The 18795-nt window shown below is 40.0% G+C and overlaps 2 protein-coding genes across 4 annotated transcripts in view; both read left to right on the forward strand.

Moving 5' to 3' along the window:
• XPR1 (xenotropic and polytropic retrovirus receptor 1) overlaps nucleotides 1-7665 on the forward strand; it is a 178317-nt gene extending 170652 nt beyond the window's left edge. The window contains exon 15 of the mRNA XM_020789740.3: nucleotides 133-7665. Within this exon, the coding sequence (XP_020645399.1) occupies nucleotides 133-193 (61 nt within the window). The 3' untranslated portion in view covers nucleotides 194-7665. The remainder of the gene's footprint in view (nucleotides 1-132) is intronic.
• A 2275-nt stretch (nucleotides 7666-9940) lies between these two features.
• The window catches only part of KIAA1614 (KIAA1614 ortholog), a 66237-nt gene continuing 57382 nt past the window's right edge, over nucleotides 9941-18795 (forward strand). Inside the window, exon 1 of one of the 3 annotated variants that reach the window (XM_072998146.2) lies at nucleotides 9941-10028. Coding sequence is in view for 1 of the 3 variants with exons in the window: in XM_020789760.3 (XP_020645419.3) it covers nucleotides 15900-15926 (27 nt within the window). In the remaining 2 variants the exon portion in view is untranslated. Of the gene's footprint in view, nucleotides 10029-14005; nucleotides 16004-18795 lie in introns of those variants that run through there. The other 2 variants (XM_020789762.3, XM_020789760.3) reach the window with 2 other exon arrangements.

Consider the following 18795-nt stretch of genomic DNA (forward strand, 5'->3'; position numbering starts at 1 on the left):
ATCGTCCAGCGAATGCTTCGTCCTGCGAGGCAATCGTCTTGCGGGGCACCACTGTATATAAGGCTGCTTGGGTTCTGCTTTTGTAATTCAACATACTTCTCTTCAGCAATTTTTAATTGTATGTTTTCCCAGGTCCAAGTCTCGTGATACCAAGGTGTTAATAGAAGACACAGATGACGAAGCAAATACATGAAATGCTCGCAGAAAGAAGTTCCACATCCCTCGTGTTCTCTTGCTTTACTACCTTCCCCTCTTCTACTCCCAATCAACCTCTGGTATTGTTCCAGCTAAAAACAGGAGAAAAATCTGAACACGCTTTCTGAGCTCTTCCGGACCGGATCCTATGGACTCCAACAAGCTCACTGTGTTTTCTTTTTTCTTTTCCTTTCTTGTTTTTAATTTGATTTCTTGTTTTTTAAAATGAAAATGTAACTTCGTTTTGCCAATCAGAGGGACACTTAAGGAAGGAAATGTCTTAAAGATTGTTTACAATCTCAACAGGACATATGATCTGGATGAAGAAGCATCATCAGAATTCCCTCATGGGACACTAATGAGAACTTACTCTGTCTCTGCTCAGTCCAGTTTTGACTGGTTGAAACTGGACCTATGTTTTTAACTCTGGCTTGCGCTCTGGTTTTTGGTGTTTTTCTTCATATCCAGCGCCAAGGCACTGGCTGCACTTGCCGGGAAAGTGCACTTAAGAGCAGTACCTTCATTCACGAAGCTACTTTTTAATTTGATGTAACTTTCTTAGAATTCTTTTGGAAATATGATGTATTTGTTGCACATAATTTTGACATTATTTATGATAGTTAACAACCATATGAGAATTGTTTTCAGTCCTGTGCAATGAAGTTGGTAACTCTCTAAAAATAAGGCAAGTGGTGGGGGGGAAGGGGATGTAGATCCTGCATCTCTCTTGCTGCAAGGTTAAGCCCTTTAAAAATACCTCTTTGATGAGAGAACTTGCACCAGTTTTATCTGGATTTTTCCCCCTTCTGTTTGATTTTGTTTTAAACCAAAGGTTCTCTAGTGGGTTTTACTTGCTGCTGTTTCTGGTTCCTCAGAAACCTGGGCATCTTTCCTAGCCAGATCATCTATGAGTGTATGTGGCTGTGAAGAAATAGTACAAATAATCTTCAGATTTTTGATAAAGGAAGATTAATTTAAACCAATCCTGTGCAGTCCTTCAGACAGCCATGCAAAAAAGCCTTAGCTTGAAGGTTAAGAATTGATTTGCTTTTAATTAGCTGAGTAGGACATCATCCCATTTTTAAATAGGGAGCTCCAGCACCATTCTATTCACTTCAGCTAAATAATAGAGAATTTGAGCAATGAACTATTTGCCTTTTGTGGGATATAAGATGATGCATTCATCAGTTTATATGGGGGTAGAGCAGATATGCAAGAGCTTGTCACTCGGGTAAGCAAGAGGCTGTGTAGTCTCCAAAGACTGGGGAAGTTGGTATTGCAACAGAAAGGGCTCTTTAATTTTTTTTAATTTAAAAAAAAAACGGCCATACTTTGGCAAAGACTTGTCTGACAATCACTGGCCAAGAACATCCTCAGGTTAGCTTTTATGTTTTCCTTTCCTTTTCGAATCTATCTACCCCAAATCCCAATTTCCCAGCTTAGTGCTCGGTCTGCCTTTTACAAGCATTATGAGTGGCACTGCTAATTGGACTAAGGGTAAATGGCTGTAGAACTTAGGAAATTCTTTTTAAAATGTCCAGCTTCATTATTCCTTTAAAAATATTCGTATCAGCCTCCAGAGCCCGTAGGATAGAGCAGCATGGATGTCTAAGATGACCATATCCACTTGTTGTTGTTGCAAGCCTGTGTTGTGTACGCCAAGCAATTTGTGCTTAATGTTAGCAAATGAAATCTTATTTGTGCTCTGTTACACAGTGTGTTTGTGTATAAGGTCAACACCGTATAGTGGAAAAAGCTACTTCAAGTTTCTTTAGCTCTGTCTCTAATCCAAGACTCCACAGCAAGGACTGTGTTGTGTCTTTAAACTGTTTCAGGAAGCACCCTCTTTCTAGTTCATTGGAATTGTCTCTGGTTTCTAAATCATAGGCATACTTTTAAGCAAAGAGGATTCCTCCTTTAACCTCTTCATTTTTTTCCTTAATTCCTAATCTTATTCCTGTTCAAGTATTTATTCCTCACATACCTTCCCAATTCATTTCATAACACCTGTTTTATATAACAACTGTGGCTTTTTAAAATAGTGTGCATAACATGTCTGTAGCCCATAGGAAGTAGAGACCTACAGAAGAAAACAACTGAGTATAAAACTTAGTCACAGTTATGTCAGGGCCCTATGGCTGTTTGGAGAGTCATTGATTGAATCCTGGGATCACAATCACTTTTATTGTGCTTTAGCTTGTCAAGATAACTGCTAGTAAATAAATACACTTAACTCCAAATTTTAGTATGATGGAAGGCTAAGGCTGTGATAGAGAATGTGGAGTTATGCATTTTTAGTGTTTCTTGTTCTTTAAGAGCCACTTGACATTCTAGCATCAGGCTGCTCCAGAAGGAAGTAGCTTGATACAGAATCATACCCACATATTTGGGACCATTAGCCTCTAATCTAGTCATGCATTTTTGCTCAGATAAAATAAGAAGTAAAGTACAATTAAGATACCCTTTTTGACAGGTCAGCAGTTTTTGTATTAAATCAAACAGTGAATTTTTCAGACAGCATGCTGGTTGGTAACTGAAAGTCACTGGCTATTACTGAGAATAATGGTGACTACTTCTGCTTGTCAATAAGACAAAAGAATTAACCTGTGCCTAGGTTGTTGGTTTGAATGAATCATGTCCTCTTCCATCTTAGAATATGTACTGGAAATACTTACTGCATTTGTGCAGAAGGGACTTGACAGAGGAATTTGACAGTGGCTAAAAGCCTATTGCTTAGCATTGTAAATCACACTGTCTATTGAATCAGTTGGGATTTGTTGAGTGAACTCCTCCATAAGTTCCATTGAATCAAATGGGCCCACTCTAGATGTGACTTACTTTAGTGTAGGAAGTCACAACTAGAGTAAGCCTATTTGAAAGAGTGGAACCTATGGAGGAATTCATTCAATAAATCCCCACTGATTCAATGGACCTACTTTATTGTGATTTACTACATTAATGAACAGATTTTGGCTAATGTGAACAGAACAGAAGGGGCAACAAGTCACTGGAAAATCTCAGCAGCCATTTTTCTCAGATTGAATCAAGGAAAAGGCTACGGGCTTTATATACCTGATGGTTATAAACAGACTCAAAAATGATACACAAGTGTACTGCTGGCCTTTGATGCATACAGAGTTCTTTGTGTTTTGCCGCCTGTGGTCAGACATGTTCCTAAAGCACTACAAAGCAGAAAATCCTGATTACTGTAGCCAGTTTTATAGTGACGGAAGAACGTGTCACAAATAACAAAGTCTCCTTCATTCTACCAACACTACTATATCTGGCTTAATATAGCCAGTTCATTTGAAAGAATGAGTTAGTCTAGGGAACTTGATCAACTCTTGTGGGCTGCACATTTTTTACTTTTGATTACAAAATATAGGAGTAATTTTCACTTTCCAGCATTAATGAAGTTTTCAGAATTCAAGATCACAGTCAGAGGAGATATTATTATAAAGCCACAGAAACCTTGGTATGCAGCTTTCTCAGTGAGTTCACTGGTGTAATCTTCCATTCTAATCTGTGAAGATTCTCAGTCATCCAGGTGAGGTTATTGGGAACTTGAGTCATGGCAACTGGACTTCTTTATTAGGTTGAAACATTCCACTACTCATCCAAGACAGAAGAAGCTACTTGGATGAGTAGTGAAACATTTTAACCTAGTAAAAGATAAGTCCAATTGCCACAATTTAACTTCCAGACTTCCATTCTAACATGGATGCTTGAAAATCAGTATTTCAGTGTTGAAGAACTTATTTCTCTTAATGCTACATAGGGACTTGCATTTCTCACCAATTTTGAGATTCATCTGTTGCAGCTTGAATCTCAAATATTCTAATCTTGTGGATAAGATTGTTGAATTCCTGTTCCATATGTTTAGATATGAGCCAGTCATATTTCTGAAATCTCTTTAAAATATGAATCTTCAAATTCTTCTTCCAAGTTGTTCTTTTAATGCATAGTCACTGTGCAATGGGGGATTATCCTGTAGTGGTCACTTTCCTTAATAACACTAACAGGCAGTGATCCAAATCTTCTTATTTAGTTATGCTAGCATAGCACTAATGGTGTAACTTTTAGAGACAAATTGCCCCCAAATTAAGAAATCACAATAGACATTATCAGTTGCAACTGAGAAAGTCTATGGTAACTTCTTAACCTGTGGCAAGTTAAGCTATTTGCCTAGAGGATTTTGTCCAATGTTTCCTGAATACCTCAAACGGCAAAGCATAGTACAGACTGGAATGTGGGATATTTGGACAGCCAGAACATTGATTCCATTGTCCTAAAGTGGAGACAGACATGTTACTTTTTTCAGTAGCAGTGGTGGCTTGAAAGAATTATTGCATTTGGTATACATTCATCCCTTTCCAACTCCAATAAATAAGTTTTATGTTTTTAATTTCTAGAATCTGTTTCACCTGAGATAACGGAAGGACAAAAGAAATATTTGTGGGTTACATGGGAAACAAGTTGTCTCTGAAACCTCTTTCAGCTATATTAGAAATGAAAGCAGTGTGGTAGAATTTGACCCCAGCCACAGAATTTATAGTGTATCTTGTGTAAAGATATACAGAACCTGCTCACTGCTTTGTTTTTTATTTTTGAAATTAACCTTCCCCCTCCCACCTGCTTGTCTTTGGGCAAAAGGAAGAAAGCTCATTTTGTCTTAGTCCAAAGGAATGCTGCTGTTTCTTGTCCTTAATCTATAATGGTTGTCAGATGATGGAGGGCAATAATAATCTTCATAGTCTCTGAAATCAAACTTCATTCAGAGCATAGAGCAAAGAAATGTTTGACCAATCTTTTCACACTTCGCATTGTATTGTTTTCTTATTTCCTTTTGGTATATATTTTAGGGTCCTGCTCATGTTTTTGACTATCAGACAAACAGAAGCTTTCTAGTTTCTGAAATTTTAAGCCTGTATTTAGGAAGAGCTAAATGCATTGTGTTCTATGGCAGGGGTCTCCAAACTTTTTACCTTGAGGGCCACATTGGATACTTCCAAGATCTTAGAAGGCCAAAGGAACAGGAACGTGCATGCAAGCACACCCCATGTGCCTGCCTGGCAGCCCCTGCACAGATGCACCCAAAACAGAGATGCCCAGCCCCCCCTGCACACACAGGGTTAAGGGAACAGGCCAGATTAAATGGCAAGGCGGGCCATATGTGGCCTGCAGGCTGTAGTTTGGAGACTCCTGGTTTATAGGAACAGGGATGACTTGTGACCATATCAGTTGGAAATAGAAATAGAAAACAAGCCTATGTTTTTGACTATCGGATAAGCAGAAGGTTTCTGGTTTCTGAAATTTTAAGCCTGTCTTCAGGAAGGGTTAAATAGATGGTGGTCTATAGGAACAGGGATGACTTGTGACCATATCTGTTGGAAACAGAAATAGAAAACCAGTCTAGATATTTGTCTAGATCACTCCCTTGCAAACCATTCCTAAGGACAATGTATCCCTTGGAGACAGAAGTTCCTCATTGAGAAGACAGTCATCAGATGCACACTTTCTTGAAAGAGAATTGGTCCATTATTATTGCTCTTCTGACATGTACTGCTGCCAAGACATGTTGGGTGTGTTCATGTGGGGTACCTGAAGTCCAGCACTTAGCATCCTTTGTAAGCTATGTTCATAGATCACATCCCAGAATCAAATGAAGTGCACACTACTTCTTGGCAGCTGGGTTCTCTGAAAAATATGAAAGTCATTTATATTTTCCCAAGCTTCTCCTAAAGATACAAATTATTTTGTTTTAATCCAATTGTGCTTTGCTGTTTTATGCTCACATGAATTTTCACTTCCATGAAAATAATACCGATGAGCCTCACAGTTCTTTCCTGCCATGCACCAGCAGTGAGACAGAGAGTTCACCTTCTCAAAATAACACCATGTAGCTACTTGGTGTGACAGTGCTCTTCTTCCCTAGGAGCAATGAAGTATGCAAATATTTTCCATCGGGGATTTCTTGAATACATGAGTTGAATTCTAGATTTTAGCCATCTTCTGTTATTTTAGTTGCTGGATGTATACTGTCCCTGAAATGAATTCCTAGATTTCAGTGCAGTTCATCTAGGTTTTTATCAGCCCAGGTAAAGCAGGCTTATCATCTTTGAGCACGCAACCTTAGAGGCACTGGGCTCAATCAGGCAACCATATCAGGGCAATAAACTAACTTTCTTGGAAGCCTTGCTGGGGAAAAATAATCCTTGCCTTACATGATTATTGAAGTTCTTTGTTCAGCTGGTTATGAAAAAGGGGAAGATGATTTCTTTGGGATAGGACAGGAAAGATGGTTTTCATGATGTCAGTATCTTTTCCTGACATCTTTACACTGCTTTATACATTACAACTCAATGCACCAATGTGCTGGGTCCAAAGAGATGTCACACATTCTGAGGCAAGATAGTTGTGCCCATTTTGACAACACTTAAAAATGATAAAGCAACCAGTGTGCTAAGAAAATTGCTGATTCTTAGTAGAGGATGTGTGCTTTTGTAAACCCTGCTCCCAAGACTTTTTGTTCTTGATGTTTTGAAGGCCCCCCCCTTTTCCTTCTTTTGCACTACTACAGTAGTTGCAGGTTAAAGGGAGCTGTGGAGTTGGTAATTAAACTGCAATAAATTAATAAAACTACACAACAATAGGAATTCCTAAATACAAATTCCTAAATACATTGCTTATGATTAGAAATTTCATAAGATAATTATTTTTAAAAACATTTAAGGTATCGTTTCTCACTGGCAAACTAATGCCACTGCGCAAAAGCTGGCTACTTTTATTGTTACCGATGGGCACTGGTCTGCCAACTACAATAAATAATCTTATATTTGTACAAGTAGATGAGCCCTTTTGCCACTCTGGACTATAAATTCCCTCCAATCTGTTTAGTTTTTCAGCTACATACTGTGTAGCTGAAGACTGGAGGTAGCAATGAACTTGCCTTTTCATTCACACTTTTGCCCTGTTTTCATTAACCTCTTCCTCATTCCCATTCCTTTCCACCTTTCCAGTGTGTTGGTCTAAATGATGATTATATACTATGAAGCCCTGAGCTGTAGGTGTCAAAAGTAACTATGGAATGTGATTTAGTCCTCTTGTGGGTGCTTTTCTCTTTACTTTCTTCCTTTCTCTATCTCCTTCTCCACTCTTCTTCTGGCTTAGTGGAAAAGGTGAGGACAAAGACTTGCTGCTTGCTTGGACTCATGATGATGTTTTCCGTGATTGTGCTATTAGCTGCTTCTTCTTCTCCCCCTCCTTCCTTTAACCTCCCCCATGGATATAAGACTTTTCTGAAGTGTGGAATTGACTTTCTCGATAAGTAGGTTTAAAATGCACAATGTGGTACTGTTTCATAGTTCCTAGATGGTTGTATTTAAAAAGTTAATGTGGTTTGTGTTTTTTAAAAGGAACAAAGTGATTGGTTTATTAATCTTTTTCATTACAAGCTTTGTTTTCCAATGACATCTTGCCTGTTTGTTTTTTTCTCCTTTGTGTGTGATATGCAATTTCATTTTTCTCAGGTATTGATAGGAAGAGATCACATTGGATGCAGTCCATATGGGAATAGTTTATTCTAATATGTTCTTCTGAACTATTCTAAACACACACAATCTCTAGTCTTCACTTCATTCAGCAGTGTGATGCAAAATCAAGGTTGTACATGGTGCATGTAAAGCAAAGTTTACTATGGAGGACAGACTCCTCACAAATAGCAGCAGGATCCATGGAGCTGTTTTTCAAATTACTCTAGCCAGAGTGGCCCTAGGGAGGAAGGCTGGCCCAAGACTTTTAAGTACTTGAAGCAGAAAATCCAAAAGGCAACTAAGCAGTGCAAGGCACAGTTGTTTATATTATTGAGACAGAAACCAGAGAACAGAAACTGAAACAGTGGGTACTAAAATTGCAAATAGAATTGAGAAATGAGGGTGTTTTTTTTTTAAAAAAAAAGCAAAACAAACAGTTCAGAAGTACCAGAGCATCACGCCTGCTAGTATAACAGTTGTTACCATATGGATACTGCATTATCCATGGCCTCATACCTGCCCCACCAAGATGCAAACAAAAGCCATAATTCTACAAAAGGGGGCTTGTTTTTCAGACTAGTGGAATTGTGCACTTGCAGAATAGTACTAAAAGGCCGAAAACAATGGCAGCAATGGCCGAAAGGTATGCCTACAAAGCAACAGCAACACTGGCTATAGCCAAGGGTACGCATCTGACACTTCTCACCTACCTCAGATCTTTAATGTGCCTCATTTGATAGTGAGCAAGAGGATGGAGAAGCATGTGACTCTTGCTGACAGCAGCCATGTATTAACAGATGTAGGTATACCACCAATACCTCCAAATTTTGCTGTATTTATTCACAATAATGTGTTGAGTCACATTCCATTGGGAGTACCGTGTCAGAGGCTGCATGCTGGTTGTAACTAGTCCCTATTCCAGTGGGTAGAGTCGGAGTTCAAAGTAAGCATGAAACTCTTTTTTAAAAGCCCTATTCAACCAGTATAATTTGGAGGAGCACTTATCCTCTCTGTCCCCATCACCTTCCAATGGATGTGGGAGTAAAGAATCTGAAGAGAGTCAGGGTTCTGTATCCTTGGGGGCTCTCCACATGTGTCACAACAGTGGGCATTCCTTGTTTTCAGTCTTTTTTAGGAAGGTAATGGAAATGATAATGAAGGAAGTGGGATTAGAGTGCTCCCCTTCAAATGGTGAGTTTTAACACCTGTATAGTTCTTGCTCTTCTCTTTCATACAGCCACTCCTGCTTTCTTAGGGTCAAACTAGATATTAGAGGAAATACATATTGCCTAAAATGAACCAGTTTTCCTTTCCACAGCCTGATTCCCTCAGACATATATGCCTCAGCAGTCTTGATTTGCAAATGAAGTCATGTTTAGCTTCCAATAACCAGTCACAAAACATACGCTGAAGCCAAGTTAAATAAATAAGGAAAATCATGTGCTGTGACAGATATCCATACATGTGCGAAGTACCTCTGCAAGTATGGGAAGTACATCTGCAGAAAACCTAAATTTGTCATCATCTAGTTTGAAGGTGCTGCCACCCCAGTTTGGTTACCATATTTCCTCTTCCTTTCTTTCCCACCTGGCACACTGCAGAGGAAAGAACCATACCAAAGCATTCTCACCAAAGATCTGAATTGATCACTCATAGTAAGACTTTGAAATTAGACCAAGGGTCTCATTCAGCCCTAGGACCACATTTTATCTGTAGTAATACTAAATTACATGGCAACACACCAAAACATTACCTTCCTCACAAAACCGCTCCACGTCCTCTGTAAAAAACAGCACCAGTGACAAATTAATCTTCAGACTGATGGGATTTGTAAAACAGGCCACACCGGAAATTAAAACATTTGATTTTGCCACCATAGCAAATTGGAAGAGGGAGGAACAAGACAGACCTCAGTTTTTTTCCATAACAATTTTCTGGGAAAGCATTTTTAGGCGGCAAAGTTGATGTGAATGCATCCACTGCTGCTTTCCCAGTGAACTGAGAAGTCAACAGCAGTGGATGGGGCAGGGTGGATTAAAAGAATTTCATAATCCGAGCGATTTCCTTTTTTGATCGGGATTATGAAACCAATCATGAATATCAAAAGCTGCAGCTTAAACCAGCAACTTGGGACAGATGCTGTGCAGCAATGGATGCAGCAGACAAAGCAGCAAGCAGACTACAACGAAAAGCAAAGGTTTCCATTTCACTCAGTGACATTCTCCTTGCCCTCCCTTCCCATTACCAGCCACTTGTCTGTTCCTGGATTTAACTGAGATGGCTGCATGGTAGATAATTCAGGTAAGAATTCCTCCTTTAAAACATTTACCTAGTTATTCTGCTGTACCCAAAAGCAAAGGATAAGCATGAGCACTGCTTGCTGAACAATTTTATTTATGGGAACATGTGAAGAGTTATTTTTGAACCCAGCGTTGATCATAGTAGCAAACCTTTAAAACTGGTAAAACCTAAATACCTAAAACAAATAGCTAAGCCCTCTTAAGAAGTGTCTTAATCAGAATTTTTTAGGCTAGACTGAAAACCTTCATTCAGGCAGTTTGAGACATCACATCAGAAAGCACTGCACTTACTAAATGTAGTGGACTTATTGTTTGTAGCATTCAATATATTAAATAAATTACTTAAGTTGAACCAGCGTAGTGTAATGACTAAGAGACTGTGCTTTGAATCATAAAGGTCTTGGTGTGACTCTTGCCTCTCCTATGGCCTCACTAAACAGTTAACCCTTTTTCTGTAAATACTTGGGCACAATTCTTGACACCCATGTGCCACTATAACTCACATTACTGTATAACTAAGCCTAACCAGAAATAATTGGAATAGCCACATATTCCTTCACTATTTACCTTTCTTCCAATTTTCTTATGTTTCCTCTTGTTGTTGCCTTGCACTGAATTTTAGATTGTAGGCTCCATGAAGAAGGGAATCTATTCCCCTTACACCTCAATGTACAATGATGTATGTGATGTACAATAAAAACATTAGTGACAAATCATATTTATTCAGCCTCAGCCAGTCTATATAAATAAACATGTTTCCAACTTTGTTAGCCATGTAAAAGCTGCTAGGTATTTTTAGGATACGGTTAATAAGAAGACCCATGTGCTCATGCGGCATATGTTGCTATGATGTCTCTGTTATATAAACATCTGCAAATGAGCCTGTTGTCTCAAACATGGGATAGGATGGTGCCATTGTCTTTGGTTTAACTGACCAACTGGTATTTGACTCTGTTGCAGACACTAGTACTAGACAGCTTCCTGAACAGACTTGAAGGCAGCAATTTTTAGTTTGTTCTAGGAGGCATGTGGCACAGTGCAGCTCTAGCCTTCCACATTGTGACACTGCTTGTTCAATGTTCATATACTGCAATGCAGCAGCAGTGGAATGATCAAACACCAGACGAGAAGAATAGTATGGGCATTTAGAGTGCCTGTCAGGATGCCTGATGTAGACTGTTTGCTTCTCCTTTAATTGGTCTAGCAACGAGACAAGATAGGCAGACAGTCTCAAATCAGAAAACAGGGCAGTAACTCAAAAAAATAGAACACTAAAAAAAGAGCAGCTAGGAGTACTGCTGCCAGCTCCCAGAATCCACTGGTGGAGGGGGCTACCTCACTCTGCCTGGAAGTAGAGTCCTCTCTGGACTGATTCAGGAACAACAATACTAATTGTAAAGGTTTATTTGGTCACTTTATAAAAACAGGATGATAACTTTTCATTTATCATTATATATTGCCATATATATCATTATATTTTATAAACACATCCATTTCGTGGACACCACCCCTTAGACAACGGCTAAATTCAAGAAAAAAAATTCTGCATACCTCTCTGGACTCGATGATTCATAGGGTCCCTTCCAGCCTTGCAGTTTTAATATTACAAACTAAGATTATAAATATTAAACCAGAAGAGCTCAAGCCAAACCTATGGAGAGCAAAAACAGCATACCTTGCTGAATATATGAATACTGAAGAATGACTTCCACCAAGACAAGATTCTGGCTGGACCATCTGCAAATCACTTAATAGACTTCGAAGCAGGGTAGGAAGATCAAAGAATAATCAAATAAAATGGGGCTACTTAGATATAGGACACATTTTCTGTGAATGAGAAGAAATTCAATCAATGCAGCATTTATATGCATGCAATTTATGCCCAAACCATATGTACAAAAGATAATCTAGTAAATGGCTGAGGAAATGCTATTGAAGTAGCCCACTCCTGGTCAAAAATAATCCAATCATTTTAATATTGTGATTAATTTCAATTTTATTTTTATTTTATATAAGCGTATAATTTTAAATTGTGCCACACTCTGATACAAATAAAGACTATATATTGCTATATACTGCTGTAACAACACATTTACAACTCTAGTGGCATGCCATAGAGTAGGCAGTCAAGTCTTTGGACAGGAAAGGATAAACAATACTACTTCTGACTGCCATGCAGTCACAACACATGTGATTGGTTTTGGAAACAACTCTGATTTACAGTAAATCAATATGAATTGCCAGGAAGAAAACAGGACAGTGCTTAGTGGCTCCTTCCCCTACACATGTACTAAATATGTTCCGAAATGCCTGTCTTAGAGTTCAAAGTTCAATGTTAGCTCCAGATTTGAAGCCAGAGAATGTTAACATGGATTTTTAAGCATCAGTAGTTATGATGCAGACTAGAACATGAATGCATGGATGGAAGATTATCCTCACAAGCAGCTTTTAGTGATTCCTGTTCCTCAGCAAATGCTTTAAACCAAGAAAACGAACAACTGTTTTTCTTGTTTGCTGGCTTGTGTGACAGTCACACCAGGAATGCAATTTTAGTTTGTTATTACTGTAGTTTTTATTCCAAAGGTGAGGATAAGTGTTTGTGGGATTTTCTGTCTCATGTGGCAAAATAACTGGAATGATGTTGAGTACTCTGCACCATGACTGAAGAGGAACAGGGCTACTCCACCTCAGGCAGCAGGATAGCTGGCTGTGAGGGAACAGTTTTGGAAAAGAGCTGTTAATTTTGTCCCAAGTTTCAATGGGGTACATTAGAAATAATATTGTATTCTGACCCATAGCTAGTCCTGTTGATGGAAATGTAAGACTTTGATTCTGTCAAGCCCAAATTATTCCTTTGACATTCTGATTTTTTCCTGACCTTGCCAGATTCCTTTAGACCAGGTATGGGGAGCCAGTTCCAGGTGCTAGAGATAGATCCTAACACCTCTGATCCTGTGTAAGATTGATAACATGTGAAAGGATGATTATGTCCCTTGACATCACAGGCTCCACGGTCACAGCACTGGTTAGAACTCTGAGTTGTCACTGTGGCCAGAGTTTCATTTTACTCGCTTGTCATATCCCCCATTCGAAGGAAGGCAAAATGGCAGTTTGCATTTTTTATTAAATTCCACCAGCTGTGCAGCAGATGTGCAGAAGTTCACAGAGGAGAACAGCTTCCTTAGAGTAGTCCATCCCTTTTCTCAGTAACTGGCACTTAAGTTCTCAATAGTTCATTCTTAGACATTAGTAGCAAAAAGAATAAAAATGTTTCATTAATTACAATTGTGAAGAGATCAACAGCAAACTGACAAATATTGACTATTTCAACAGACTTCAACAGACTCTAGAGAGGGGGCTCTCCTTAATTCAGAGGCAAGGAATGAATGGCTAGTCTTGGACAGATAAACAGTCACCTCAGCTGACAAAGATCCCTCCCAGCCAAACAAATTACAGGCAGCATGCAATGTTTTTTAAAAAACAAAAAACATATCCAACAAGCAAAACAACACACAACCTCAGTTGTGTTCTTACTGCTTATCTTTATGTCTCAAAGGATTTACCCAGCTGTGCTTGCCCCTAAATGTTCCTGCAGCCAGTTTTGATCCTCAGAAACTTCACCTGCCTTATGTGCCTGCTATGGGCAAGAACACAAGGCTACTAAAGCTTCTGACAGTTTTCTCTTAACAGAGACAGGAGCTAACATCTCTTCTTCTCGGTTTAGAAGGCAAGCAGCAAGCCGGGGGTGGGAACCCTGATCTTTTACACCTGACCTCTAATAGGAGGTAAAAGGCAGATTCCTCTCCCCTGCTCTGTTCCTGAATAAGAGACTGAGTGGGATGGAGCAAATCCCTAGATTCTAGGGCCTAGAGGATGGGACTTTGGGGAGAGAGGAGGCCCTTTCTGGGCTGGGCTGGGATCACACACAAACTGGATTAGGCTTGGGGGACCTTCTACCCACAAGCCTAATCCAGTTTGTGTGTGATCCCAGTCCAGCCCAGAAAGGGCCTCCTCTCTCCCCAAAGCCTCATCCTCTAGGGTTTCCCTAGCCTGCTACTTGATTTTGTTTCTGTTAGGTGTGCTGTTGCTCTCTCCCTTGCTACCTCTTTCTGGTTTTGTCAAAGGTACTCATACTTTAAAATTAAACAGGTGGGCAAGACAGACCTACTCAGAAGCATAAACTTTGGAACTCCATGGTAATGGAGGCCCCTCATGCCTCTTTTTGTAGGCCTCCTGCCACAGCACAAAGACATTTATTTTCCATTAAGTATTTTCCTGTAAAGTTGGCTGGTTTTTAATTTCCTTACTTATTGACTGTACTTTATCTGCTGGCTTCTTAGTAATTTTTTGTTGGTTTTAATCTGTTTAACTTGTAAACTCCTTAAGCAAGCGGAATTTTAAAAAATCTAAAGAAAATTTCCTTTGCACGTCTGATTGTTTTCAGGCTATAATTTTCAGGCTGTAATTGAAAATATCATCATCATAACTGAAGATATCAACAACAAAAGAAGTTTGTGCCTATTCTTATTTTTTTTCAGATGAGTGTTCATTAAGGTCTCGATTCATAAATGATTTGTGAACAAATCCCAAAGTGTGCCCCTGTTTTGTTGCAGAGCCCTAACCTTTCACTTAGAGGGTCTCAAATACTCTGTCCTGTATATCACACCCAATTTAAATCCCCAAAGCCAGTGGAAAGATTCATTTTCATCCCAAACTGCCCTCCAAAGCCTCTGAAGGAGTTTAAAATTCTAACCAGCTCCCTACAAAAATAGAGACTAAACTAAAGGGAATTCCTGAATGGCAGCCAGAGATGGTTCAGCTTCCTTTCTTCTCTCTTTGCCTCTCCTTTTTCTTTTCCACATACATCCCTTTCTCAAAATGTCCCTCCAGTGGTTTTTTTTTCGGGGGGGGGGGGGGGGTTGCGGGTTGGCCTTGAAGTGTCCAGTTACACATTGTACTTTTTTTTCCTTTCCAGTCAGCCAGTTTGAGGACTTTTATAACATTTGCTCTCTCTCCCTGAATGGCTGTGCTGGTTTGTTGCCATGGCAACCGTACGGTCCCTCAAAACTAGGCAGAGCTTCTATAGCGGCCTGTTCCAGTGGTTAGTGTGAGTGATTTTTGGTTGGATTCCCTGGTATGCAGCTTCCAGCAAGCATACAGCCAATTCCATTTCCCAAGGCTTTACTCGTACACAGCTGGCTGGCTTGAGAAACAGAGGCAGACCGGAGGGGGGGCGGGGGAGAGGAAAAAGAGGTCACATTGCTCAGACTCCAGAGTTTTCCCCCCTCCTTTTCATTTCTTTGCACATCGCTCACTTTAAGGGGTGTGACGCTCAGAAAGCCACTGCAGGAAACTTCTTTTTCTCAAAGCAGGCTGCGGCCTAGCTAGGGGCTCCTGGACTTCTGTTTAGTGGGCAACTTAAAGCTGAGTTCTTTTCTGTTAGCAATAGTCCCTTCTGAGGATGCGAGCCTTTAAGTTGCCTGGCATTTGTTTCAAGTCCAACTCAAGTACAGCTTGAGGCCCTCTTTCCAGTTTCATAGTCATAGTTGTTGGTGGTGTTGGGTTGTTGTTTTATTTTAATTTTTACTCTAACGATTTGAGCCATTGTCTTTAGGAGCATGTCTCAGTTTGCAGCATTAGTGTGTGTACTATATATTGCTTAAGAAATTATGATCTGGACTTTAAAAAGCTGCAGATAACAAGCCAGAAGAAATGTCTCTTCTGCCAAGAATGAATAAGGCTTAATTAGCAGCCCCTTCAAAATCTAGCCTATGGCAGATGGGGGTGATTGTAGGCACGAAACTGGACCTTTGGCTGCAATTTCTACAACTTTTAAAAATTTAATTTGGCTGGATCTGCAGATCTTGGAAGAATGCCTTCCCAGAATGGTGCGTGTCAGGTATGGGTGCTAGTGGCACAAGCTCCTCTCTTTTTTCCTCACTGAAGCAAACATTGCTGTTGATCTAAGAAGGCTTGGTAAGTGTTTATTGAACTCTCCAAAATGTTGAAATGTTGATACTCATCTGGTGTGACGTCCCCTCTCTTTATTTACTATCGGTTGCTTGCAAATATGAGTGTTTTCTAATTATTAGCATGGAGGGTGGGAATTGCATGGGGGACAACAGTCATGAGACCCAGGATGTGAAGACAAGGGTGACAGCTCTCAGTGACAACATAGCTGTGAGCCCCTTAACATAAAAGGCATTAGTAGATTAAAAACAGCAGTTCTGCCTCAGTGCTTTAATTCTCCAAAGTACTCAATAGAAAGAGAGAACTGTAGCACTGTTGAAGTACTTGTTCCATTGCCATTTGGGGGCCTTGGTAAAAGCTCAAGCTTTCCAAGATCTGGAGTTATCCCTGGAAGTTAGGTGCTTCCCCCTACTCACAGTAGTGAAACTGCTGAGAGGATTATTGGGCCAGACTCAATGTGAATAAGAATTGGGCCCTCACCACTTTTTAAAAGAGACCAACACATACTTGACCTGCATAGCTCATACAGCTTAAATTCAATGCTTTCACATATGATTGCCTCTGGAACCTACCTGCAGATTTGGTTTCTTGGCTTACCAGTAATCATGTCTATCACTGGCATAGTAAATCCCTGGGGCGTCACACATTTCTTGCTTCACTCTCAAGCAGTCAGGCCAGCTCTCTCACAGGTCTTGCTGCCATGTAGTCCTATGGCCCATGGCTTTTTACCTGATGGTCCGTAGGCAACTTTTCAATTTGCCTCTCTTTGTAACTTGACTCTATTTGCCACTGTATGGGAATGTCTTAACTCTCCAATGCTTTGTTGAAACCTTAACTTTGTCTCTCCCCCTGTTACTTCCCATTCCTAGCAGCCTCAAATTATTCAGCATGATGACTTCTCTCTTTGTTGTGCTAGCATCACCCCTGCTAATTCTGCCTACACTTTCAGTAAGGGAGTTGCCCTTGGGCTGGAAAAGGTTAATAAGGCTAATGTCCATAACCATGTGTTATTTATTAAATGAACAACTTAAATGAACACATGCGGAAACAAGCTATGTTATCATTGGTAGAAGTGAGCGATTGACAATCTCATTGCATCATTTTCCATGTGACATTATATTGCAATATAGTTTGATTTGAGACATCTGTAGTGCAAGAGTGGCCTATGGTCTGAAGCGGGGAAGGGGGGCTCACCTGCAGGGTGTTTTATAAGGTGCTCTCTGTTCATAACATGGATTGCCTGTGTGTTGCATATAAATATGATAATGGCTGTTAGTCTTCACAGACTAAAACAGAAAGAGATGGGGTAGGTATAATCCCAAAGCTTCACAATCATGTCTGTGGCAGATGGTATCACACAGGAACACTTTTTTTTGGATGTGTGACTGTTTTAAATGGGTCAATCCAAAGATTATTGAGTTCATATCTCCCATGTTTTTTTTATCATTTTCAGCCATGGTCATTTCAGAAAAACGTGCATTGTACAAATATTTTGGTGTGGACAGAAATATTGTTTATCTTAACTCTTCCAGCCATATTATGGGGTAGCCATTAGCGTAGATTGTGATTTGTTGTTGTTTAGTCAAGTCGTGTCCGACTCTTCATGACCCCATGGACCAGAGCACGCCAGGCCTTCTGCTACCTCCCAGAGGTGGATCAAATTCATGTTGGTAGCTTCGGTGACACTGTCCAGCCATCTCATCCTCTGTTGTCCCCTTCTCCTCTTGCCTTCACTCTTTCCCAACATCAGGGTCTTTTCCAGGGATAGAGCATGATGCAGAGGAGCATAACATTGCATACCCTTTTGAGATACTGATTGTTTTCTGTTCTGAAATTTCATGCAAATAAGGAACTGGGAACTAGCAGCCAACAATATCAGCATTGTGGATGAAAGCAACCCGGAGACTTTTGAATGCTTTTGAAAACCTGAGTCTGAAAATACCTGTTGCCATGTATATGGAACGTCATTCGCCTCACTTGTCTAAATGGAAAGGAAAACTCTCACGTCTCCTCTTTGCTTCTCTCCCTATCTTCTTCAGAGAGTATTCAAAATCTTTGAAACATGATGTAGGCACTGTTAGGCTTTTTGTTGGCATGGTAACTGATGTCGTAAGCTTGGGGAGTGATTTCCCATGGCAGACAAGAATGGACACATAGGTTAGGCTCTCCACTCTTTTAAGATTTTAAAGATTCTAAAAGCTTGTTTTATTTGCATCTCTCTGAGCAGGAAACTGATTGCTGGTGCACAGCACCAACCAAGTCTGGGCCCTCAGCCAACAAAGTTAGGGAGTGCTCTGTTTTAGTTCAGTTTTATTTATGTTATATATATTTTTTAAGTAATCAGCTGCATTATAAGAACCATAGAGCTACAGTCTCCCTCAGTGGAGAAGGTGTTGATAACCTGTTTGAATGTAGCCCTGAATTCAGACAGCTTACTAATGCCCACAGTTGTGGAGCTTTTGTTTTATTATTGAAGACTAATGTGAGAGGCTGTGTTGACTTCTGCTCTTGTATAGCCACATAACTCTAACAATAGGCAGAAGAAGCAGGGAAGATAACACCAGGCTAAAAGTCAAACCAAGCCCTGCCATTCACCTCTGCACTGTGGAATTTTGGTGGGTACAAGTGCAGCTCAACATCAGCAAAAACCTCAGCTATACTCTTTCAACCTGAATTCTGCTGAGTTGTGCTGAGTATCTCACCTCAGCCTGAAGGCAGTGCTCCCATGCCCTCTGATTTGCCCTGAATTAACCTTGTTGCTCCCTTGGTACTCCCAGAATGGGAAAGAAGAAAAGACA

This window comes from Pogona vitticeps, chromosome 4 (genome assembly GCF_051106095.1).
Source record: "Pogona vitticeps strain Pit_001003342236 chromosome 4, PviZW2.1, whole genome shotgun sequence".
NCBI lineage: Eukaryota > Metazoa > Chordata > Lepidosauria > Squamata > Agamidae > Pogona > Pogona vitticeps.